The sequence below is a fragment of the Coptis chinensis genome, chromosome 7, assembly GCF_015680905.1.
Source record: "Coptis chinensis isolate HL-2020 chromosome 7, ASM1568090v1, whole genome shotgun sequence".
Classification (NCBI taxonomy): domain Eukaryota; kingdom Viridiplantae; phylum Streptophyta; class Magnoliopsida; order Ranunculales; family Ranunculaceae; genus Coptis; species Coptis chinensis.
Window position 1 is genome coordinate 86,075,347 of NC_141462.1, and position 25,418 is coordinate 86,100,764.

Below are 25,418 nucleotides of genomic sequence, written 5' to 3' on the forward strand. Positions count from 1 at the left end.
AAACTACAAATCAAAGACCATTAATACTGAGTAGTGGAAAATGTTCCTAGTGACCCACGTCAGATTTTTCTCTGAGACTGACACGTCAGATTTTTCATAAAAAAAGGAATTCTACGCCCTTTTTTGCCGATTTCAATTGTTCGTAACCCAAAATAGATAAAAACCTCTTTCTATACTTTTTTTTTTCAATTCTACAAAACACTCGCAACTCTCCAAAAAAAAAATCATCTCTTCAAACCCTCTCTCTTATTCTTCTCTTCTTCAAGTAGTTAGATTTAAAGATACTCCAAGCCTTTAGTTATGTTCTTCTCTCAACTGAAGGAAGCCACCAATACAGAGAGTATGGCAAAGAAAAAGAATGGGAAAGATTCAGCCTGTAGCCAGAAATACAGGGTTCCAAGTTACGGCGCTGCTTGGGTTCCAACAAACAACATCTTTGACAAGCAGAAACCGATGGAGACATAAAAGAGTCTAATTTTATTCAACTTCGGCATGGAGTTGTTGATGAGAGTTTTCCTAGCCGTGATAAAAGCGAGTTACTTTTAGAAAGAAGAAGAAAGGTATGATTTTCTATCTCTGAGCTGTTTATCATTTTTGTAATTTTTCAACAAAAGCGTAGATTGAGCATAGCATACTATAAAAATCTTCATTCAGTTGAAGAAACAACTACCGAGCATCTATGTTTTATTGGATATCAATGGAATCTTTCTTTCGTTTTTCTGTAACAAATGAAACTCTCTAACACCAACCTGGCTGTCGATATTTCTAATGCATCCATATCAAAACAAAAAACAGGACAAACCCCAACGTCTAAAAAATGTTCTAGCTTGCTAGCTTTGCTTGCTCACTATTCTCTTCTCATCTTCCCTTCAACACCTTCTCCAAAGCTGTTGATGAGATGTTATCAAGAGCATTTATCGGAAGAAGAAAAAGTACTAACAAGAATATTAGAAGCCTTAGATATGGAGAGGGTAGTTGTTTATCATCACAGCAGTGTACTGATGAGGATGAGGAATGCATTGTTGGTCTAACAGGTGAACTCCCACTTAACATGTGTGATGGAGGGTCATTTAATAAGTCAAGGGTGAGGGGGGTGCTTTGTTTGAGAGAAGTGATGTTGGGTTCAGTCCAAATGATGGGAGAGAGTGGTGTGGGAATATTTGAGAAGGTGGTTTTATTGGATGGAACTGTTTATGCAGCGAAAAGATTTAGTAAGGTAACAGTTAGGAGGAAGGAGTTTGGGAGGAGAGTTGAGCGTATAGCGCAGGTTAGCAAGGGCAGTGAGTATCTTTTGCAGGTGAGGGCGTATCTATTTGCCAAAAGGATCAAAGTCATTCTTTCGGATTACTACCTTATGGGAAGCTTAGCTGACATACTCAATGGTGAGTTTTTTTAACTTAGTAACTTTTGATTCAAGTCCTGTACCCTCACTGAAAGAACACACGTACACCTAGATAATTACCTTGGGATAGACTAATTTTTGAACGAAATTGTTTCTATTGTGAACATGTTGTAGTCTGAATCTTGATTAAGATGGTTGATGAGCATGTTACGTATAATGAAGTTATTTTAACCATTGCCCATAACAATTATGAATAATAAGTTCAGGATCCCAGTAAGTTCATTTTTTTTATATATAAAAAAAAGCCAATCAATGTTGTGTGTCCATGTAACGAAGGAGAACATTGAAATTAATGGGGACATTGGGAAGGAAAGTTGACTAGCGTGTCTTTTTAGATTACTGCATTAGGTAATATGGACAAGAATATTTAGTGCATATATTTTTTGTATTAATTTTCCATTTGATAGTTGTTCATGAAATTGATTGTGTTTCGAAATTTGATTTATTTTTATCCACTTATTTGATGAAATGCTTCAGCGGATGGTCTACAAATTCAGATTACTAAATTGATCATGGGTTGTTGTTTCTTTCAACGCTGTAATGCATTGGTTAAAATTTATAAAGAAAAATGGTTTGCCTGAAACATTTACTGTCAGTCTCTTCGTTATATGGAGTGGTGCAAAATGAGTAGTGGTTATGAATTCCAAAGCTGTTACACAAGTGATCGAGACACTTTGACATGATCTGAAAATTTCCACTTGATGGAATAACAACCATGAATTCAAAAACTAATGCTCCCGATTGAGACGGTTAGGAATAATATGAAATTTCACTTGATATTATAATTTCTTTTGTTTTGTCTTCATTTCCTTAACTTAGATCTTCTTGAACAGCTAGTTGTTACTTGGATTTCAATGATTATGCTATATACTACTCATGGTGGGTATGTTTACGTATATAGCAAACTAGGTTTTGTAGCTTACTACTACAAGGCTTGGTTAATATTGATGAAGGGACTATTACTCTCATAGGTATCATTGCATAGTGGTTGGTAATATTTTATTTTGATCCATGATTATTGTAAATAGTAATCATAGAATACCGTGTTGAACAGTGTAATGGTTTTGTCAATTATTAATCCTGATGAGGCTGTTGCTTATGGTGCCGCTGTTCAAGCTGCTATTCTTAGTGGTGAGGGTAACGAGAAGGTCCAAGACCTTTTGCTACTGGATGTCACTCCACTTTCCCTTGGGTTGGAAACTGCCGGAGGTGTCATGACTACCTTGATCCCAAGGAACACAACCATCCCCACCAAGAAGGAATAGGTCTTCTCTACATACTCCGACAACCAGCCAGGTGTGTTGATCCAAGTATTCGAGGATGAGAGAACCAGAACCAGGGACAACAACATGCTGGGTAAATTTGAGCTTTCAGGAATCCCCCCTGCTCCACGTGGTGTCCCCCAGATTACTGTTTGCTTTGACATTGATGCCAATGGTATCTTGAATGTCTTTGCTGAGGACAAGACCACAGGGCAGAAGAATAAGATCACCATCACCAATGACAAGGGTAGGTTGCCCAAGGATAAAATCGAGAAGATGGTTCAGGAGGCAGAGAAATACAAATCTAAGGATGAGGAACACAAGAAGAAGGTTGAGTCGAAGAATGCTTTGGAGAACTATGCTTACAACATGAGGAACACTATCAAGGACGAGAAGATTAGTGCCAAGCTTGACCCAGCTGACAAGAAGAAGATTGAGGATGCAATTGACCAGGCCATCCAGTGGCTCGACAAAGAATCGACTTTGCGAGGTCGACAAGTTTGATGACAAGATGAAGGAGCCGGAGAGCATCGCAACCCCATCATTGCAAAGATGTACCGAGGGGAGCCGGTGTGCCGATATGGGTGGTCTTTGGTATGGATGAGGATGGTCTTTGTTGGTGGAAGCGGTCCGGCCCCAAGATTGAGGAGGTCGACTAATTGGATCGTCCCTATTATTTGATCTATCCGGTTTTTATTTCAAGATCTTGAAACATTTTGATTTATGGTGATAGCCTTCTGTTTTTATTGGTCATTAATTTTGTTTGACGGATGCATTTCTCTTCTTTTCTTAGGTATAAGATTTTTGTTTTCTACAACTCTGTTACTCTTCGTTTTTATGAGCATCATGCGGTATTTTGCTCTCTGAGAGTTTTGCATATATGCTTACCATGATTGTTAGTTGTAGAAAGATAATGAATTTAATTTGAACTTTTTTTGGAGAAAGATAATATCATATATATTAGTTATAGAAAGTGCGTTGTGACCAATAACTATAAGATGGGGCAGGACTGCAGGATGCCAAACAAGGCCTTTGTTATTCGAGTATAACAGTCCACCTCGGTTATAAAAAAAGTACAAATATTTGATAGTCGTAGTACTGTTTGTTTATACCATGCATAGGTTAAAACCCCATTATAATACATCTTCTATTGTTATACTCATGATTGACCATGAATACTGAGTAGTTGGGAATGCTCTCAGTGAAACACGTCAGTCCCCTTTTTACTCTAATAGAGACATGTCACCCTCCGCAGAAAAAAAAAGAACAAATCCACGCCATTTTCAATTGTTCGTAAAAAAACAAAAAAACAGAAAGTACAAAAGAAAAACCTCTCTCTTCCTCTTATCACCATTCTTAAACAAAAAGAAACATGAAAAGTGAGACCTCTCCAAAGTAGTAACTCAGGAACCCTAACTTACTGCAAGGATAGCAAGGTTTGAGAGCTTGCAATCTCTTTAAAAAAAATAGAAAAACATAAACTCTTCAAACAAAATATGCAATGAATCATTAGCTATCAATATACATATATTATTTATTCAGGTGGACTTTAGGTTTTTGAGTCATTAGCTATTTATGTAGCAAGTCCGGCCATAGGCCGGGCCAAATGGCTAGTTCTACTAAGAAATGCAGCATCTTTGCACCATTTCCAGAAACATATATTACAATACGAAATCCAATTGTTCAGGATATCATGTAAGACATGCACACACACAAACACCACTAAGGGGACCTAGAAGCAGAACTCCTCGGGTAATTCTCTGTGTTTGCTTGATACAAAGTTCTTGTACATACTTTGAAAGTCTCCAGCTGCAAATAAATCAGTACTAAATACTTAATAAAAGATACTCTTGTACGTGTATACATAAGCAAGATGTTGATCGAAGAAAGCTACCTTTGGGATTGAATGGTGGAATGTTCATAGACAGGGTCGACTGAATCAACTTGACAAGTTTGTTGCCTGTAAAAGAAGGGAAGTTATTTTTTGGAATCATAGCCAACTCTTTCCATAACTACGCCCCGAGAAACAAAAGCCTTCAACAGACCAATAGATCTTGTGAAAAGAACCACCCTAAGGAGCATTTTACCCTGAGAAAACAATTTCCAGTTCCAAGTACCCCATGAGTTGAAACCACCAGAGGTCGTTTTATTTTTAAGCAAACTGATACCTTTCGACAGTCTTAAAAAGAGAGAAGTTTAAGATTAGACTCAGTCCAAATAGGTTGATTAGGTTTTGCCTGACAATCTAGCACTCATTGAGTAGCAAAATATATGCACATACATATCAGTCAATTAGGTATGTACGAAGTACAACAATTCCAGTATCTCAATTAATGTGGAACTTACCGAACGCTCTTTTTTCCACCTTACCAGTAACTTTCTTATCTCCTTTGTTGACATTGACCAGAAAAGATGGAATTTGATGATCTTTTAACTGCAACAAGGGAAAACAAACAATGCATTACACGAGCAACACAGGATACAAATGCTGAAGTTTGTAGACAAGAAACAAGAACTATTTACCTTTGACAGAAAGGACTTTGCAAGCTCTAAAGGGTCAAGAGCTGAAGGCCCATTGCTGTATGCTGGCACAAACTTCCCATTCTGATAACCTGCCAAGAAGTGATAAGCTGCTTGACCTGGAGAGAGTTTTGATGCAGAAGGGAGGATGCCCGAACTGCATTCAAAAGAACATTAAATAATAATAATAATAAATAAGTAAAATTTGACAGAGTGAAAATGACTGAACGTTAATCCCTAAAAGGTGCCAGAGGCTTCGACACTATATAGTGATCAAACCGTCCTCATAGAGATGGATCATCGCCACTTCAGTGACAAAACCACTAGAGTTCTTTCCAGATTTCTTCATGATTCTACAGAAAATTTTAAGAGACGCAGCATCATTTTTTTTGTTTTTTTTTAAATTTTTTGTAATACCTATCAGCAGATGCAAGGATGACAGCAGATGGCAATTTGAACAAGGTGAGTGTAGTGGAATCTCCTGTTTGAAACAGTGATGAAACACCATCAGAAGAAAGGATGACACCTGCATCTGCGGACAACACTGTACTGGAGCAGCTCTTGATGACATCCTCTGTCGCAAAGAGAAGGACCACAGAGTCGCCAGATACAAGGAGCCTAACATGAACAGTATATTTTTGGTCATGTTAATGAGTGCTCACAAAGAACATAGGAAAACGAATCTAAATAGCAAATAGATAGTGCTTTACCTAGCAGACAGAAGAAGGCCCCCTCTTGCTGAAATAACAGGTTCAGCAACAGCTGCAAGTGCATCTTTGATACTTTTCGTATTTGAAAAGGCTTTTCCACAAAGGATGAGAGAGGAACGTTCTATATCGGCAGCTAGCAGCCCTGAATTTACTTGTGAAGCAAGGCCAATAGATTCCAAAAAATTTGGACTGCATGGCCAACAAACAAAATATTAGACGTAAACTATAAATTAAGAAATCAACTAAAGCAGTGAACCTCTACTCCAAACATGGAACTGAAAGTCGTTTTCGATTTTGTTAAAAAGAATGAAAAGTTTGACTCCATCAATCCCCACTCCCCAGATAAATCAACTCAATTTAACATGTATAGCCTAGTCTAAATAATAACATGGACTCCACCTTTAATGTGGTATTATTTTCGACAATCATCTCCACAACGCAGGGATCATCTTTACCAAAAAACAGTCCTCAGCCTATCTGTATATGGCCATATGATGGGTAATTTAGTAAGCCACAATCTAACACGTTTTAATAACAGAAAACAAATCACAACGTCCCCAAGATTGAAGTCTCTAAACATGATAAACCCCTAGACCAGCTGAATTAGTTGTCCTTCATATTAAAACTAAAGCTACCTATGTTGTGAATATGGTAAAGATCTTTGAAAAAAGTTATCATTATATTACCCTCAAAATGAAGAAAATAAAAACCAAAATATACGATTCTGCGAATTTGCGCAATATGTATATTTAGCTTTGCCCAATCTTGAAGGTACCTGTTTAATAGTAGTTCTACACTTATACATATGGTAACTCATGATTACCTTATAGAGGTAGCAACATAAACAGTCAGAGGACAGGAATCGTGGGAAACAGCACGTGTAGGGGTTTTCCAGAGAACATTGGAAAGTGACAATACAGCTGAGGGGCTGTCACTTATGACTCGAACTTTTGCATCACATATTAAGGATGATCCAACAGCCCCATCATGAACAAACACATCCGAGATGGATGAAATGTGAGATGTAACCTAGAAAGGAAAAAGAACAGAAAGTTATTATTCATAAGATGTTACAACAAATTAACCACTATATAATTAAAAAAGGCTTGTTATAGCAGTTACTGCACCATATTTCCAAAACAATAAATTAAATGAAAATGTGAATCTCTTACCATTTGTAGGTAAAAAATGGGACAACAAACTTTTCCATTAGATAAGAAATATCAGATAATAGCATGAATAATCATTGATAGAATACATTCAATAATGTTCAAATACTTTGTTGCGATTTTACCTTTTATGCAAAGTTTTAGACATGAAAGCAGTAACAGGGCTATCAGTAAAGAAATTAAACTTTTATTTTTTGAACGGTAGAAGATATATTCCATTAACTTAAAAAGAAATCTCATTACAATAAAAGTAGTCTCCACCTAGCAAGATATCAAATTGCACACTCCCGAAGATACAACCCTTGATTAGTGTCGGAATGCAATAGAATCCAAATTGATTATAAAGTCTTAGAATCTTATTTCCTTCAAACTTCCCATAGCCCTAGACCAGCCAAATAGAGTTACCTTGACTTCCATTATCAGCTTGTGTATCTACTTCGTCTTGGGTCTTGAGTATAAAAATTCTCCGGTTCCTTTGTTTGGAAGTAAAGAATTTACACAAACTATTATAAACATATATACATAAAAATTCATATTACTATCCAATGAAACAGTCGTTAGACATTTTCAATTAAGATAACAACATGCTCAAATATCTTTCATTCCAGGTCTAAAACAAGCCATGCTACAAAAGAGCTTAGTGCGCATTTCCATTAGGGGATTTTTATACTAGGAATATAGTGATTCGTATATCATGGCCCTGAACAAGAATGCAAGCACTGCAAACTATTTCAAGATTTTCCCACACATACTGAACATGTTTTAGAACTAGCAAAGACGAGGATGTATAAACACACATTACAAACCCAAAACTATGGAATGTGAGAAAGGAGGACATCACGCTGAATCGAAAGCTTTACTGATTGAATAACAATTGGTTCAAAATTCATATTATAACAGTGCGGTCAAAAAAAAATAAAAAAACAAAGCCAGCATTTATATCTGAAGAACATTGAGTACGCAAAATAAGAACAAAAACGGAAACGAGTCTGAGTTGATACATACATGTTTTAGTAGTTTACCATATTCTGCTTTTGAAATCTTGGGGGTCCTTCCAGTGACATCTCCTCTTACATGAACCGGTATACCAGACAAACTCTCTGAAAACTAAACCTAAAAATACTCATTCTTCATTTATTTTAACGAAAACACTGAGAAGCACAAATACGAAATTTACTGTTTACCTGCAATGGTACCACCGAAATGCTTTAACTCAGAAGAGCTCAAGTTATAATGTGATTTGTCTTGTACAATTACACCTTTTCCAGCAAGAGCCCAATTAAGGCCATTTGAAATTCTTGGACCCTTCCTTCACAAACAACAAAAAAGTGAATCCTGTCTTCTGGTAAAACAATGGGCATGTAGTGAAAGCATGTCTATCCATTTTCTTATCCAACGAAGAGAATGACTGTAAAAGAAAGACTACCTTGGAGACACAACTGCTTTTGCTTCTTCTTCTGATACTGGTGCCTGGACAGCATACTGTAAAAAGTTCATAAAGGTCGTCAGATCATGCAAATGTTTAAAAAGGAACAGGTGTTTGAAGGTGTCCGTCCATATACGCGAGAAACTTACGCGTCGAGAAAAAGAAATGGCTGAAGAAGTAGCAGGAGTGGTGGTGGGGAAGTTGAATGCGCGTTGGACGAGTCGCCTTATGAGGAGACTCATTTCTGCTCACAAAAGAACAAGAGTGATCATGGGATTGTAATAAGCGGGTCGGGCCGGTGTGGGTTCTCCATGTTACGCAAGAAGACCCAAACCCGAACCGTTTTAGTAACTTGCAATTTTGCAAAGTTCATTTTCTCTCTCCTAATAAACAAATTTCTTTCTCACACCAAAAAAACAGCAATGGCAGACTCAGTCTCAGACGACCAAAACCCTAAAACCGAAAAAGACAAAAATCAAGAAAACGACAACACCGTAGAAGAAGAAGATGACGTCATCGAAGAAGAAGAAGAAGAAGATACAATGAGGAAAATGGAGAGATTGAAAACAGAGAGAAACAAATTAGTAAATCTAATGAACAGATTATCAAAAGAAAAAGTCAACTTACGTGTCCACGACATAATCATTAAAGGAAACAAGAAAACAAAAGATTCATTACTTGAAAGTGAAGTTGAATCCTTAAAAACTGCTACGACTATGCAAGAGTTACTTCAAGCTGCTGGTTTAGTTAATTCACGTCTTCAGAATCTTGATATTTTTGATTCTGTTAATATTACTCTTGATTCTGGTCCACTTGAGTTACCTGGTACTGCAAATGTTGTTATTGAAGTTGTTGAAAATGAAAACTCTGTTCAAGGCAATATCGGCATTTACTCCAAGCCCGAGGTATTTTTTCTGCTCTATGTAGTATTTGTATGATTGTTATATATGTTTGTTTCAAGGGTAAAAATGTTGTTGACACACGTACATTGCGTGGGAAAATTTGATATTAGCTAGTTTAGGTTATTGGGTTTTGATGAAAGTCAAGTTCTATGGTTTTAAAGATTTGTAGTTGTTAACTTATGATAGAGTGTTGCCTCCCTTAATATCACAATTTGAATGTTCTCAGTAATTTGTAGTGAATAAAGTAGGCCATATGTTGTTTGCAAAAATGATAGTAAGTGTTTCTTACAGCTATTCACATATTATTTAATAAGGGCGGCAAACAACCAGGGTATGATGTGTTGATATAAGCTGTGCATAACCTCTATATTCGTAGCTGTGATATACGATGTGAGCAGTCATATTGGTATGCATGTGCAGGGAAGCAAAACATTTTATGTGAAATAAGTTGAAATGGTTTACCTATATTTATGTTCACACTTTGTTTCTTTTATGACATTATTTTTTGTAGGCTAGGTCTTATTCTCTCGAGGGGACAGTAAAGTTGAAAAACAGGTTTGGATATGGTGACATATGGGATAGTACATGGGCTTATGGTTGGGATCAAGCTTCAGATATCAGTGCTGGAGTTTATTTACCGAGGTTTAAACGATTATCAAACCCTGTAACGGCTCGGATATCGCTACTATCTCAAGATTGGTTGAAGATTTCTTCTTACAAAGAGAGAATGTTTGGTCTTTCAGTTGGCTTACTTTCAATGAGGCATCATGATTTGGCTTACAATCTCACTTGGCGTAATTTAACAGATCCATCACAAATGTCCTCGAGGTCGGTTAGGAAGCAGCTTGGGCATAGTTTGCTCTCATCGCTTAAGTACAAATTCACTATCGATAGGAGAGATTCTCCTCTGAGGCCAACACGAGGATATGCTTTTGTTTCCAGTACCCAAGTTGGCGGGCTTTCACCTGATAGTCGGAGCTTGCGATTTTTACGCCAGGTCTCACTCTCTCTATGTTCTTGTTTACTTTAAAGCGTAGTTGTGTTCTGTGATTCTGTCGAGTAGTGTCTTGCTATAACCTTATTATTCATTGGAAGTTGGATATTTGATTGTACAATTGTTTGTTTGCCTCTGATCTTCTGTTTTTTTTTTATGAATACCACGTTTTAACAGTCGACGTTCATTGAATGTGTGTGTTTGTGTCTATGTTCTCATATTTTAGACCTATTAGATTCAACACTAAGGGTTTAATACACGTTACGTTGTTTTTCTTTTGGTGTGTGTGTCTGCGTGGTGGGGGGGTGTTGGGCTGTGGTGGGATGGCATATGATACTGTGTTGGGTACTGTTCTTTCAGACCTATTGGATTCGACAAGGGGTTGAGACACATACTTTCATATTGGGCTTATAGCAAATCTACTTTTTTTCTTTGCTCGGTCAATATTTACTTATTTTAATATATGAAAATAGGCTCTGATATAGCCCACAATACAATAGGAAAGCATTACAATGAAGTGGCTAAATACCAATCGACTTTTATTATTGTATTGGTGTAAACAGATGAACAAAACCTTCAATCTATATTTTGTGTTGTATCGTCATTGCTTCCTTAGTGGTTATCTCGGCATGACCTTGTTTTACTTTTTTCCTTTTTTGGGCTCGGTGACCTTGTTACTCTGCATGACCTTGTTGTCTGAGTGTGACTTTCCAGTTTCCACATAATAAGTTGGAACAGAAAGTGGAACGTTTAAAGCCATAACTTGTTTGTTTCTGTTCTCCTATGCTGGTCACTACCGAAAAGTAATACAAATATATGTACACCTTCGCTAAGCACTTGGGCTTTTTAGTTTATTACCTCATTGGGCTCATACACGGTGCACATGTAAATCAAAATTATGTATCCTATAGTCCCACGTGTCGCTAATACCGTTAAAGTCCTACCAGCTGTAACATTTTGGGGTTATTATCAGACTTGTGTGTGTTTTTAAGCTTGATCTGCAATAGAAATGACTTGTGTTGGGCTCTGAATTGCTCAGGTTTTGGGCTGAATTACCATCCCTAAGTCGCTGATTTATCAAGAAATTAAAATATCAAAAAGGAAAAGAGAACTGAAATATAGATTATGTGTGAGGGAGCTATGTAGTTACCTGTGCAGGAAATGGCTAGGTGCTAGGGTTGGGCCTAGAACGTAGGCAATTGCCTAGCACATGTCCTTGATATGTAGTCACATGCACAGGTGATATATAGGCGTCAGGCCAGAGCCTATGTGATAGTCCCCCCAATTATAGTATTTTGTGTTAAAATTGAACTTGGGCGTGTCCTTAAGCTCTGGCGTCAATGGATCTGTCCATGATCCAATTCTAATGATTTGTGTTGCGCTTTGGCTTTTACCCCGGTCAGGTTTCATGCTAAATTGGCATCCCTTTATCCATGGTTTACTAGGAAATACAATGAATAGGAAAAAGGAAAATTGAGAGAAAATATAAATCTTGTACGAGGGAGCTTCTATGTCATCGCAGGCGCATGCAATGGCTAGATTAGGTTGCATAGCCATGCCCAGGCTGCTAATACGAATATTCTGCCCTTTTTCCCACAATATTTAATTATGAAAAATAGAAAGTTTTGATGTATATCACATTATGACCTACTTAATATGTATACACAACTAATCAGCTTGAAGACATGCTCAACTTGAATTGCTTTTCTTGCTTGAAGACTATGGAATTGAATGCATTAAGTTCTTAGGTAATTAGTTTAGTTTCAGATTTCCTGTCTCCAAGTAGGAGATCGTTTGGAGATATGTGGAGCCTTATGCAGATGGCCACATTGAGCCTTGGGGCACGGACCTTATCTGAGGCCCCCCTAACGGTGGTATAGGGGCAGCGCTTGGGCTGAACAATTTTGTCTAAGTGAGATCTTGTTCAATAATGGTTTATAGGGCACAACAGTTTTTAACAAGATTAAGAGATGCTTAGATGAGAAATGAAAAAGTGTCATAAAAAAACAAAAGATAAATTTAGGTGATTTTGGCTTGGGTTGATCATTTGCACCTAATTACAGGCAAATATGTGTTTGACTGAATCACTAAGCCTCTGACTGTTTAGTGAGGGAGCAGGGAAAATATGGCAACAATTGATGATAAACAATTTGTTATTATTTACACCAGAAAAGAATAAGCAATTTGTTATTGTTGCAGTCTGTATAGGCATAGATCTGATCTCAGATGTATTGGAAATCTTGAGAACATAAATTGAGTTGGAAGAAAATAGAATAAATGTTAGGAATGCAGCCACTAGCACAACTGGAATCTCCATCTGTTATCTTCTGTTACGTTCCAGGAATCCTGGTGGTAGCATTTTTTGTATGTTGTCCTAGGAATGAAGACTGGGCGGGTGGCTGAAGTGCCAAATTCTGATGTTTTTGAATTACTAACACATTAATTCATTTACGTACTGACCCATACTTGCCAATTATGTAGCTTGTCATCTTTATTGTTTATCCTGAAAGTGTTTTCATGCTGTTATAATCTTGGATCCCTGCTTATTATTCCGTCATTTTAGGTTTTTTCTGTTAAGTTCATCTTTTTAGTTGCACTCGCTACAGGTGGTACTCAATTAATTATATGTGTACGTATGTAGTTAGTTATGTATTTTTATCAGAATAGTACAAAAGAACCAGTTCTACCTCTTTTTATAAATTACCGAGTTCCCTTATTTTTTATTCATTTTGAGCAGGAGTTCGATCTTCGCTGTGCTTTTCCTCTGGGCTTTTATAATGCTGCATTGAACTTTGGGGTATCTGTGGGTGCTATTCTTCCATGGGGAAGAGGATTTATGAACTTGCCTTCGCCTATATCTGAGAGATTCTTCCTTGGTGGCAATTCTTCTCCAGTGTGCACTTTGGGTGGCCCAACAACATTGTTGGGGTTCAAGTCTCGAGGATTAGGTCCTACTGAAGAGAGAAGGGCGATGATTGATGGATCAGGAAGTTCGGCTAACTGTACAGGAAGGGATGTCCTTGGTGGAGACCTTGCCTGTAGTGCTTTTGCAGACCTGTCGTTCAATCTTCCTTTGAAGGTGTTCAGAGATGCTGGAATTCATGGACATCTATTTGCTTCTACTGGAAATCTCACCAAACTGACAGAAAACGAGTTTCAAAACTTCTCGTTTAGGAAATTTGGAGAGTCATTCCGGAGTTCCATTGGTGCTGGGATAATTGTTCCCACCAGACTTTTTCGAATGGAGGTCAGTAATTTATCCTAGTATTTTCATGTTATGATCACCCTGAAGGTGAACTTGTTGTCTGGAAGAATCCCATCAGATAGCGGCAGTGTCTTAAAGAACGTATCTACTCCTCAAGGCGCTATGCCTCTGTGAGGCCTGAGGCTTAAGCCTCATTTAAAAAAAAAATGAGAATGAGGAAAGATGAGGTTGGATGATGGAAGTTGTAATTTCTGATAGAATGAGGTGTTTTGATGCTCAAACCATAAGATAATAGGGAGTTTGTAGTCTTTAAAGAAATTATGAGCCATCAAAAAATTGAAATAAGAAGGAAATAGTAAAAATACGTAAAGACGTGTAAGGCTTAAGCCTCAAGGTGCTAAACGCTTAAAATTCGTTAGGTGTGCCTTGAGGATTAAGCCTCAATGCGTTTTTTTTTAACCTTGAATACCGATTTCTGTAATGCCAAATAGATGAAAGTGATTTATCTTCTTGGTTTATTACAAAAACCTGTCAGAATTCCTTAACTGTTCCTGATTTAAACTTGATTATGTTTTCAGATTAACTACTGCTACATACTGAAACAATTTGAGCATGACCGCGGCAAGACCGGCATACAGTTTAGCTTCTCATCTCCGTTATAGCTCTTTCTTGGTTGCATCAAGTCCTCCGTTAAGTTTTACAGTAAAAACAGGGGTTCCATAAATCACATCTGTTTGTTCAATCATTTTGCGATTATCTATTCAGGGCATCCATGACTTGAACAATTATTTTGGGGATTTAGGAAACATGTAGTTCTTTGAGAACATGTTGTTTGGCGCAAAGATAAAGTTATGGATGAAGATGCATAAGCCAATGAGGTAAATCCGTAAATGTATATGCTGAGAATCGATAGGGAGTAATTCATTCAGGTTGAGAAAAGTTATCTCATTATGTGTCTTTCTTGGTATTTTCCCGGGGAACTGGATTGATAGACGTTTTGATTGCAAACGTTTTTGTTCTTGAAAGGATAATAAAATCATGATCTGTTTCCATTTTATTGTGTAGAAAACTTGTTGTAGCTCTGTGTCTTTCGACCAGAGGTGGCATGTTACTAGTGGTTAGATGCTGGAAATCTTGCTGAGTCTATTCTGATGACCATGATTGCACGAAGTGATGCACATAGTACTCATTTTTATTATAAGTGGTCAGATAGCCCATATTAAAGTGAAAGTTTACGTCATATTCATATTATCAGTGTTGTTTCGTATTAGGATTTATTGCCAGTTTAAGGAACATCGCAGGGTAAACTGACTAAAGAGCTGAAACAGCAAAACTTTCGGCTAAGCAAGATGGACAAAGCGTATGTTTCTTTTCCACCAAAAATCTCTCTCTTAACAATGTTTCCGTTATTGATTCTGCAATTCATTCTCCTAATAATAACGAGTCATAGTCATTTTATGAAGAATTTTCGAGAGTGAAGCGCCGTGGAAGGTTGGATGCACGTATATAAAGATCCTGACGTTGTCATATTGGCACCAAATCAACTTATTAAGACAGCAAATACACTAGGGTTTTCCCAGCGAAATACTTATGTGCTCCCATACTATCGTGGTATATGTACTCTCTCCCGTCAACCCCGGAGTCAATCATCTGAAGTTTATTGATTTTGGATTTGATTTGCATTTGAAGGAGAGACCTAGAGCCAGAGTGATAGAATTGTTCAAAGTTCAGCTTCATTAATGTAGGGGAGTAATGTCTTCATTAAGGAATATTGCACACGCGCAGAACATAAGTGAACTCAGGACATCGACCTCCAAGACCGATCTGTGAGCAACTCCCTTGTGTAGAGGAGTAATATCCTCATTAAGGAATGTTGCACACGCGCACAACATAGGTGAACTCAGGACATCGACCTCCAAGACCGATCTGTGAGCAGTTCCCTTCATGTAGGTGGTACGCTTAAGCTCGTTCAAGGATGTCTCAGTACGAACAAACGGCCAGAGACAGAATGCCTCAGATAAAGTCACCACCAGGTGTAATCATTACCAAAATCTTACTTGTACTTTCCACCACCGGAAAATAGGGACTACCGCGCTAACTCCCAATCAGCCCACGACTTATACTAAAACCAGCCCAACACTCATTCATAATCTCCACCCTACACATGTGCAAAGAGATACACGTGTCTCTAGGATCATCACTTCCTTAGGCCTATAAATACCACCTACATGAACTACGTGAGGCCTGATTCCTCTCTCCCCTGAAAAACCAAGAGAGGATCGTGAGGCATTTCGCTCCTCGATGAACTTCGGTCTCTCCAGAAAACCTCCACCCATTTTCCTCTCTTCATCGCATCTAAAGAAAAACATAAACACCCCTTTACATTGGCGCCGTCTGTGGTTTCGATTACTTGAGAAATCACTTTCACACAACTCAAAAACCAACAATTCTCAAGCCTACGAAGCATGGCAAGCCTTGAAGCTTCGGGTTCAAAACCTGCAATGTCGGTGGGTTTAACAAGCGAGCATTTCCTTGCTTTCGGGCAAGAAAATGCCGCTTTACGAGCACAAGTAGATGCCTACCAACAAACAACCCGGTCGGTAGCGTCGTCGAGAGCGGCATCAGCGAAGTTAATCAGCGGATTAACAATTATCATCAAAGGATCGGCCCGGAGTCGCGAAGAAAGGATCGACCAGATTGTTCAAAAGATGCTCAAGACATACCGCGACGTCTCCGTTCGGTCGCCGAGGTCCTCGATAAACCATCTCCTCAAGATTTCATCGACCACGTTTCCCAATGTACGATGGCAGCATGTGCCCCGGTCAGCATGTGGCTCGCTACATCCAAAGTTTGGCGCTTTACAGTTCCCCCGAGTTTGATCACCTTCACTATCGATTATTTCCGGCCGGTCTCAAGGATGGCGACTTGATTGGTTCTTCTCTTGAGGCCCGATTCTATCAAAACCTTTGAGCGACTTCGATCCGCGTTTGCGGTCAATACGTGCTGCAACGGCGAAAGAAAGTGGATCTTGACTCACTGTTCCAGCTATCATTCAGGGAAGACGAAACCATTCGCCAATTCTTAGGACGGTTCAAGGCCAAGCTGTTATGTATGGAAAGCGGCCTAAAAGAGTCTTTTGCCACACTGACATTTTCTAACACCTGTCGAGTGTGTAATACCGACCTCTCCAGATCGTTGATGAAAGAGTGCCCAGAAACGTTGTCCGAACTGTATGCACGGGTCGACAAGTATATTAAGTTGTAAGAAGGTTTGAAGTCCAGTGGTTTAGCCGAGGACCAGGAGGTGGCAGTGATCTCTAATCATACCCCGCGTACCAAAAAGCGATCCAGGTCGCTTGCACCAAAAGCAGCTATCCGATCAGACAACAGCAGAGAGTTCGCTGTCTTGACACGCTCCCCCAGTTACATACTGGACAAGATCCAGCGCGCCTCATACTTCCGACCAGATGTGAGGCAACCAATAGATCGACCTGACAAGCCCTACTGCACATTCCACAAAGCAAAATGCCATGAAACCAATGCGTGCTGGGGGCTTAAGCACTATCTTCAGGACCTTGTGGAAATTTCGGGTCATATTAAGCGATACACCAATATTCCCGACGGCGATTTGCGCCATAAACTTATGGCTCGCCCGATGCGATGATCGATCCCGCCTCGCGCCGTAACCACCAAGAGTTTCAAGCTCGCCCTCAAAGCGAAGGGCGTCCGAGACCGTTCGCCCGCGGCGAAAACAACACTTTCGTCGGATCGTGACAATGCTAGAACCATTCATATGATTACTTTCCCCGATGATTCTGTAACCTCCTCCAGAGAGAAAAGACGTCGTGTCGGCGCTCTTCAGGAAGTGTATCATTTCACTTCCAGGCAACTGCGCTCGCCGGCTTCGTCGCAACTTCGGGGAGATATCATTTTCACAGAGGCCGACCTCAACAAGGTCTGCCTCCCTCACAATGACGCACTTGTTGTCCACGTCAAGATTAGCGATTGGACAGTAAAGCGGCGTCTGATCGACCCTGGGAGCTCATGCGACATTTTATTTTATCACACCATTCAAGAGATGAGTTTACCCAAATCAGTCCTCATAGATCCGATTGCCCCCCTTTATGGATTCAATGGCTCAAGGGCCGACCACATCAGTGACATCATACTCCCAGTATCGGTAGGGTCTAAAGAAGACAAAATCAGCTGCAATACACGCTTCAGCGTTCTGGACATCAAGTCGTCCTATAACGCCATACTAGGTCGGCGGTGGATCCATCAAATGCAAGCTGTACCGTCAACATTGCATCAAGTTCTCCGTTTTCCAGGCCCTAGAGGAATGATGGAACTGCGCTTCAATCAACTTGAAGCGTATCATTGTAACCAAATACTGTCAGCAAGTAAGACCGACAATGGACCAATCCACATAAGGAACGAGACCACTAGTTATACAATGGGCAAAGACCTGGTTGCCGAGGTCAGAGCCAAAGTATCGAAACAGCACGCTAGGGGCTCCAGCAAGAAGGTTCAGTCGTCTGTTTTAACTCCAGAAGTCAGTCCAACCATTGTCGATCCATCAGATCGGATCTCAGAAGTCGCATAAGTTGTTGTCGATCCAACAGTCAAAACCCCAGAAGTCACATCCACTATTGTTGTTCCACCAGTTAGCACCCCAAAAGTCGCGTCATCATGTTTTGCGCAACAAATATCAATTCCGGAGGTCACCCTAGACTCTGTTGTCATGACCACAGAAGCCATTCCAGCCCCTGTTGTCGTCACCACAGATATAGCTCCAGCTCCTGCGGCCAATTTCACTCTCCCTCAGATCGATAACTTATCACCATTTGAGGCAGTATCAGTGCCAAAGACAACACCTCAGCATGCAGACAGAGAGCGAGTGAACCTAGGAACTGATAATGATCCCAAGTTCATCTATGTAGGGGCTAACCTTGACCCCACACTCAAGGCCCAACTTGTAAACTTTTTGGCTATGAATAAAGATGTTTTCGCTTGGTCGTATATCGATGTGCCCGGAATAGATCCTAATGTAGCATGTCATAGATTAAATGTAAATCCCAATGCTAGACTAGTTCGTGAACGACCTCGCCGATTATCCCTGCGATTTTAGAAAGCCATTAATGACGAAGTCGACAAACTCAAGCAAGTCGGTTTCATCAGAAAAGTGGACTATCCCGACTGGATCGCCAACATCGTGGCGGTCCCCAAAAAGAATGGAACAGTTCGCCTATGCGTCGATTTCACGAATGTCAATAAAGAAACACCGGAAGATAGTTTTCCCCTACCTTGCATTGACCGACTTGTCGACCAAATCTGTGGTCACGAACTTCTCTCCTTCATGGACGCATATAGCGGATACAACCAGATCCCACTCGCTGAGGAAGATCAAGAGAAGACCTCGTTCATTACCGAGCAAGGAATTTATTGCTACAACGTTCTCCCGTTCGGCCTTAAGAATGCTGGAGCGACGTATCAACGTCTAGTAACTGACATGTTTCAGGACATGTTAGGTGATACCATGGAGGTTTACATCGACGACATGGTCGTCAAAAGCAAGAAAGCAGGCGACCACCTCACTCACCTTGAGCAAGCGTTCTCCAGATTACGCTAAACTCGAATGAGGCTGAACCCAGAGAAATGCCTCTTTGGAGCGTCCTCCGAAAAATTTCTAGGATATCAGGTGTCACAACGAGGGATCGAAGCAAATCCAGATCAAATCCGAGCCTTCTTAGACATGCCCGATCCACAGACAAAGAAACAGATACAGAAGTTGTCAGGCATGGTCGCTGCACTTAACCGATTCATATCCAGGGCGTCAGACAAGTGCCGACCGTTCCTACAACTCTTCAAAAAAGGTGAGCAGTTCTCATGGAACGATCAATGCCACCAAGCATTCGCCACTCTCAAAGAGTACCTCACCACGCCTCCAGTCTTAACCAAACCCACAGATGGCGAAACACTGGGGCTCTATCTTGCAGTATCAGACTTCGCCATCAGCTCAGTTCTCCTCAAAGAGGAGAACAACTCAGAAAAACCGATCTACTTTACAAGTAAGACACTCACGCCAGCCGAAAGGAATTATTCTTTCCTGGAAAGAGCCGTACTTGCTTTGTTGTATTCGACAAGAAAATTCAGGCCGTACTTTCAAGCACATCCGATCAAAGTACTTACCAGCCTCCCCTTGAAGAAAATCTTCCATAAAGAAAACAAGACTACTCGTATGGTAGTATGGCCGAAGAACTCGGCGAACACCACATGGAGTTTGTACCTCGAACTTCTCAAAAAGGTCAAGTCGTCGCAGATTTCCTAGCAGATTTCCCTGTCGATGACCCAAATTGGGAACCAGAAGCGGAGCTCGCAGACATAAAGGAACATATCAAATCAATCTGGTCTCTCTTTGTAGATGGCTCTAGCAACCCTGGAGGGAGTGGCATTGGAGTCGTCTTAGTGTCACCCGATGGAGCTATGGTAGAGAAGTCAGTTCGAATCGACTTCACAACTTCCAACAACGAGGCAGAGTATGAAGAATTGATCATGGGACTTCGTGATGGTATTCTGACTTCGGTGTATCTGGGAACTTCAAGTCTTTAGTGACTCGCAACTGGTCGTTCGCCAGATTGCAAAAGAGTACACTACCCATGAAGGTAACCTTTAAAAATATCTTCAAGTCGTACATCATTTATTGCCTTCTTTTAAGAAAGTTACCATACATCATTTTTTGCGTGACGAGAACCGTCACGCAGACAGTTTAGCTTACTTAGCCACTCAAACACCGAATTGCGTCCCAAGATAACTACTCATCGAAGTAGTCGACCGACCTGCGTACCAAGTCGAGCACGCCTTAGCAATAAGCGATCTGCTCCCTCTCGCCGCTAATCAGTTGAGTCAGACATGGATGCAACCCATCATAGACTACATTCAGCATGGCACGCTCCCTATAGAACGTACCAAGGCTAGGCCAATACCATATCAAGCTCGTCACTATTGCTTACTTCATAACAAGTTATTAAGGAAATTTGCTGGTGGCCCACACTTGCGGTGCATTACTCCATAGCAGGGTCAATTGATTTTTGCGGAAATCCATGAAAGAGAATGTGGAAACCATGCTGGAGGTCGCTCTTTAGCCCATAAAGCAATTTCCCAATGATACTTTTGGCCCCGTATGCTGATCGATGCCAAAGCATACGTCCTCAAGTGTATAAGATGCCAAACATTCAGCCACAACATCATCCAGCCTGCTCGCGAGCTGATCAGTATAGCGAGTCCATGGCATTTCACATGTGGGGCATGGACATCATGGGACCATTTATTCCACAGAAAAGCACCGGTTTCCGCTTCGTTTTAGCTGCAACCGACTATTTCACTAAGTGGGTCGAAGCCATTCCTTTAACGCATGTCAAAGAATCACATGTCAGAAACTTCATCTGGACTCACATCATCACCAGATTTGGTTTACCACATACACTAGTGATGGACAATGGCCCCAAATTCAAAGGCAGAACAGTTAAAGAATTTTTAGCCAAGTGGAAGATCGTTCATGCATTTTCTACTCCACAATACGCTCAGAGTAATGGTCAAGCAGAAGCCAGCAACAAAGAAATCTTATAAAATTTGAAGAAAAAGATTGAGAAGAACAAGAGCCAATGGTCGAATCAGTTAGAGAACATTTTGTGGGCTCATCGCACCACAACTCGGTCCAGTACAGGCGAATCTCCATTTTCCTTGTGTTATGGCACAGAGGCCATAATTCCCACCGAATTGACAGTCACTACGACTCGGTTAGAACTCGTAGAGACGGGACACAATGACTCCGTTTTAGCACGAGAGGTCGACCTGCTAGAAGAACGGCGTGACTTAGCCGCCATCAGAGTCGCTTCTTTCCAACAAACTCTGAAGAACTCCTACAATAAACGAGTGCATCTTAGATCTTTCCAGCCTGGTGATCTAGTGTTAAAGAAGACGCAAGACGACTCCAAATTAGCACCTACATGGGAAGGCCCATACATTGTGGAACGCGTTGTAGGCAATGGAGCGTACTGGATAAAAACCCAAGAGGGGAAATTGTTGCCTCGCCCTTGGAATACTTATTTGCTGAAAAAGTTTTATCAGTAGAACCACTGATGTTGTATATTCTGTTTTTCATTTAACATAAACTCAAGATTAAATTTCTTATGTTGCCTATTACAATCTACTCCATTTACTTGTATTGAAAAGTCATATAATTCACACCGGAAGAACGACCAGTACACTTACTTGGTTCAACACTCTCAGCGAGCCATACACAATCATAAGCTAATACGCTCTCCGTGAGCAGACATCTCTCTGGAGCTTACAGGCTCCACAGCCTCTCCAAGTCTTGTTAAGTCGAGGACCTATACTTCTAGGATCGACCAAATGAGAAGGCTCTCCTTGAGCAGACAGCTCTCTGGAGTTTACAGGCTCCACAGCCTCTCCAAGTCTTGTTAAGTCGAGGACCTATACTTCTTGGATCGACCAAACGAGAACGCTCTTCGTGAGCAGACATCTCTCTGGAGCTTACAGGCTCCACAGCCTCTCCAAGTCTTGTTAAGTCGAGGACCTATACTTCTAGGATCGACCAAACGAGACGGCTCTCCGTGTGCGAGCGACTCTGCGGAGCTTACGGGCTCCACAGCCTCTCCAAGTCTTGTTAAGTCGAGGACCTATAATTCTAGGATCGACCAAACGAGAACGCTCTCCGTGAGCAGACAACTCTTTGGAGTTTACAGGCTCCACAGCCTCTCCAAGTCTTGTTAAGTTGAGGACCTATACTTCTAGGATCGACCAAACAAGAACGCTCTCTGTGAGCAGACAGCTCCTTAAAGCTTACAAGTTCTACAGCCTCTCGGAACCTCGCTCGACGAAGAACCTATACTTCTAAGGTTGACCATACGAGAACGTTCTCCATGAGCAGTACGCTTTGATAAGCTAACACGCTCCGCCTGAGCAAAACACTCTCTTGAGTATTACTTCTAAGCTCAGATCAATGCACCTAGTGGAGAACTCTTAATTCTAGACGCAGATTATCTAGAATACTCCCAACGTTTCTTCTCTTATAACATGATGAACAAGGAAGAAAGCGCTAATCACAGGCAAAACGTGTCTCTAATCTAAGTCTCAAGCTCCTCAGTTATTTCAAGCCACATGTATAATAAGCAGGATGCTAACTACAAGCAATTAAGCAGAAACATGCATTCTGAGCACAATCCGTAGCAATACTTGATCACAGCCACAACAACTAGATCCACCGATCTGCTGGGATTACCCAGGAAATCTAGATCGGTGTCTATTACAAATTTAACAAAGTATCAAACTGCCACTTCCGTGGAAACCAGTTCTCTGTACCAAAGTAGCGAACTGCTCAGGCAAACCTGAAGACACATCTCTATTGTTAACTCTCATATAAGAGAGGAGAACGTAAACAACACTTACAATGTTTCGCTAAAATAGACAAAGGTAGATCGTATCATCAAATATCAGTCAAGACATGCTTATCTTCTAGGGCAGTGCTAGTAGAAGCAGTGTGCCGCGCCGATCTCAACATCACGCGCATACCTTGTCCCTGCTCCTCGCATGCAATCGCTTTCTTTAGGGCGTCATACTTCTCATCCAGAGCGGCATATGCGACACAGGCCTTGGTATACGCCTCCTGTGCTTTGCATGCCACCTTTTGACATTTTTTAGCATATGCAGTTACCTCAGCTAATTCCTTCTCTAGATCAGTCATATCAGTTACCAATGCAACATTCTCGACAGCAACATTCTGATACTTGTTCGTCATCACTTCTAGCTTCCTCTTGTCAGCCCCCCACGCAGCTCACATACATCCCAGCTCGACGTGAGGGTTATCATCAGTCTCAACGTTTTGCAGAGCATCTTTTAGTTTATCTGCAAGAAACTACACGAACAAAGTTAAAGATCCAAATTGCCCTGGAAACAGACACAACAACTTAGCGCATCAGGAGCTCACCAAACAAGCAGCCATATCCATCGTCCCCAATAGCGTCTCCATGTCCTCATCTTTCACCTCCGCCTTGTCACCATCTAACACGATTCCCTTCAGAACGCTAGTTGCTATGGGTGTCGAGTGGAAGCTACAGTCTGAGCGTTTCACCATACGCTTCTTCCCCGTCTTCCCCAGGTAGTAGAATTCGCTCCCCACATCCCCACATCGCGGGGACGAATTCTCACCAGTGACTTGGCGACCTTGCCTCAGGTCGCTACGCTCCCCAGCATGACGATCAGTGTCGCCTACCCGCTGTGGCGACCTAAACACAATGCCACCAGCCGGACGACCAGCTCTCCTAGGTCGCTTGTTGCTTTTGGCTCCTACAGAAACAACCTTCCTCTTACCACGATCGCCATGAACATGAGGATCGAACTCTATCTCCTCCATTATCAGAGGTGACGTTTCTCTCATGCTTCCTTCTCCTCTCACATATGGGTGACACCTTGCCATGATCAAACCTACGAATAGAGACAATATCGCATGAGTTAAAACTATACACCAACTCCTTCTCAAAAAGGTAGCATTCAAAAATGAAAGCAAACATACTTGTGGACGCAACGACGAAGGTAGTGCACAGCGTTAAGGCAGAGAGGAGCTAAGACAAGAAGCCAAGCAAATACCTTTGGTATTCTACGAACAGTTTACTTATTAGGTAACGTCTTTTCCCTAAGCACATCATAATTACCTTGAGACGCCAAACGTCAGACCACCTGCCCGCCATCATTACGCTCCTTGAACCGCTCATCTTCCTACACGTGTCACACATGTGAGGAAATACTCCCATTCGCGGCAATGAACAGACCACCATACGTCCTACTCTATGGACAAGATCGCAGCGATCTGGTAACATCATTACGAGCGACACCTAAAGCTGAGCACAATTTAACGACAAGACGCTCATTCAAGACTACAAGTTACTTGCAGGTCAATTATCACCGTAGTGCATCCGACAGGCATAGATATAGCAGTATCACCATTCATACATTCAATCAAGCAAACGACACACCCACGATAGCTAGGGAAACAAGAAATAAACATAGCACATAAGCAAGACAACGACCTGTTCGGACAAGCCCCAACCACAGTTCGTTTTTTAGCTGAGTTGCTGAGCCTACTCAGGAAATCCAACCCGGCTAACCAATATTCATCATCACATGGTTACCCCAAACCAGTACGGGGTACCAGATCGTTCAAAGTGGTAGCACATAAACACAAGAAAGGCGAACTGCCCAGGTTACCCCAGGAAACCAGCTCTATTGTATCACAGCTTACAAGCAAACATATTAACAAGACGAAATTACAGCTCACCATCTCCAGGCGCAACAACTAGCTCTCCAGCCACAAGCGACTCATCAATTTCAGCATCCTTCCTGTCAACCACAACAGACACTCCATCCAAATCCAAACTCATAAGCACATCAGACGCAACAACTTCAGCTCACGGTACCACGGCTTCTGGAATGATCACTGAAGAAGCGGGCACACTACCGACATCTCCCTGCACCTGTTCCACTGCGGTGCGAGACGTACAACGTGCATGTTCCTCCTTCAAAGCGTTATAGTCCGCTTCCAGCTCAACAAAGTCAGCATCCAAGACGTCATAGGCCTTCGTAGCATCCTGAGTAACCTTCTTGCAGTGCAAGGCATACTCATTCAGCCTACCAATTTCCACAGTCGCTGCCAGGACGTTCTCTTCAGTTCCACGAAGTTTTGCCTCGAGATCTTCGCCCGGTATCTTCGGCATCTTTGCGGACTTCGAGTTTGATATGCTTTCTTCAGGTCTT

The 25,418-nt window shown here is 41.1% G+C and overlaps 2 protein-coding genes and 1 long non-coding RNA gene across 5 annotated transcripts; 2 read left to right on the forward strand and 1 right to left on the reverse strand.

Moving 5' to 3' along the window:
* Nucleotides 1-569: 569 nt before the first annotated feature.
* Nucleotides 570-3,228, forward strand: LOC147489585 (uncharacterized). Its single transcript, XR_015200787.1, has 2 exons — nt 570-1,382; nt 2,236-3,228. It is a non-coding gene; the product is annotated as an uncharacterized LOC147489585 (long non-coding RNA).
* A 933-nt stretch (nt 3,229-4,161) lies between these two features.
* On the reverse strand, nt 4,162-8,819 carry LOC147489586 (uncharacterized). Of its 3 annotated transcripts, none has more exons than XM_086570689.1 (11): nt 8,639-8,819; nt 8,490-8,545; nt 8,248-8,372; nt 8,069-8,163; nt 6,718-6,923; nt 5,895-6,083; nt 5,602-5,802; nt 5,188-5,341; nt 5,035-5,098; nt 4,559-4,624; nt 4,162-4,473 (listed from the first exon to the last, which is right to left on the reverse strand). In XM_086570689.1, the coding sequence occupies exons 1-11, from the start codon at nt 8,729-8,731 to the stop codon at nt 4,397-4,399; spliced, it is 1,326 nt and encodes a 441-aa protein (XP_086426815.1). In that variant the 5' UTR covers nt 8,732-8,819; the 3' UTR covers nt 4,162-4,396. The 3 variants fall into 3 exon arrangements, with proteins under 3 accessions (XP_086426815.1, XP_086426814.1, XP_086426816.1); XM_086570688.1 differs by having other exon boundaries at nt 5,011-5,098; XM_086570690.1 differs by lacking the exon at nt 4,162-4,473 and having other exon boundaries at nt 4,575-4,752.
* A 51-nt stretch (nt 8,820-8,870) lies between these two features.
* On the forward strand, nt 8,871-14,645 carry LOC147489587 (uncharacterized). The gene is made up of 4 exons (XM_086570687.1): nt 8,871-9,394; nt 9,903-10,388; nt 13,123-13,632; nt 14,169-14,645. Exons 1-4 carry the CDS (start codon nt 8,912-8,914, stop codon nt 14,250-14,252), a joined length of 1,563 nt encoding a protein of 520 aa, XP_086426813.1. The 5' UTR covers nt 8,871-8,911; the 3' UTR covers nt 14,253-14,645.
* Nucleotides 14,646-25,418: the final 10,773 nt, after the last annotated feature.

Bases quoted from the DNA above. Each gene is read 5' to 3' on its own strand.
- LOC147489586 (XM_086570688.1), bottom strand. From the start codon at position 8,731: ATGAGTCTCCTCATAAGGCGACTCGTCCAACGCGCATTCAACTTCCCC. The intron at 8,546-8,638 runs GTAAGTTTCTCG...AACTTTTTACAG, and splicing joins CCATTTCTTTTTCTCGACGC to TATGCTGTCCAGGCACCAGT. The intron at 4,474-4,558 runs GTAGCTTTCTTC...ATTTATTTGCAG, and splicing joins TCCACCATTCAATCCCAAAG to CTGGAGACTTTCAAAGTATG.
- LOC147489587 (XM_086570687.1), top strand. From the start codon at position 8,912: ATGGCAGACTCAGTCTCAGACGACCAAAACCCTAAAACCGAAAAAGAC. The intron at 10,389-13,122 runs GTCTCACTCTCT...CATTTTGAGCAG, and splicing joins GCTTGCGATTTTTACGCCAG to GAGTTCGATCTTCGCTGTGC. The intron at 13,633-14,168 runs GTCAGTAATTTA...TTATGTTTTCAG, and splicing joins CCAGACTTTTTCGAATGGAG to ATTAACTACTGCTACATACT.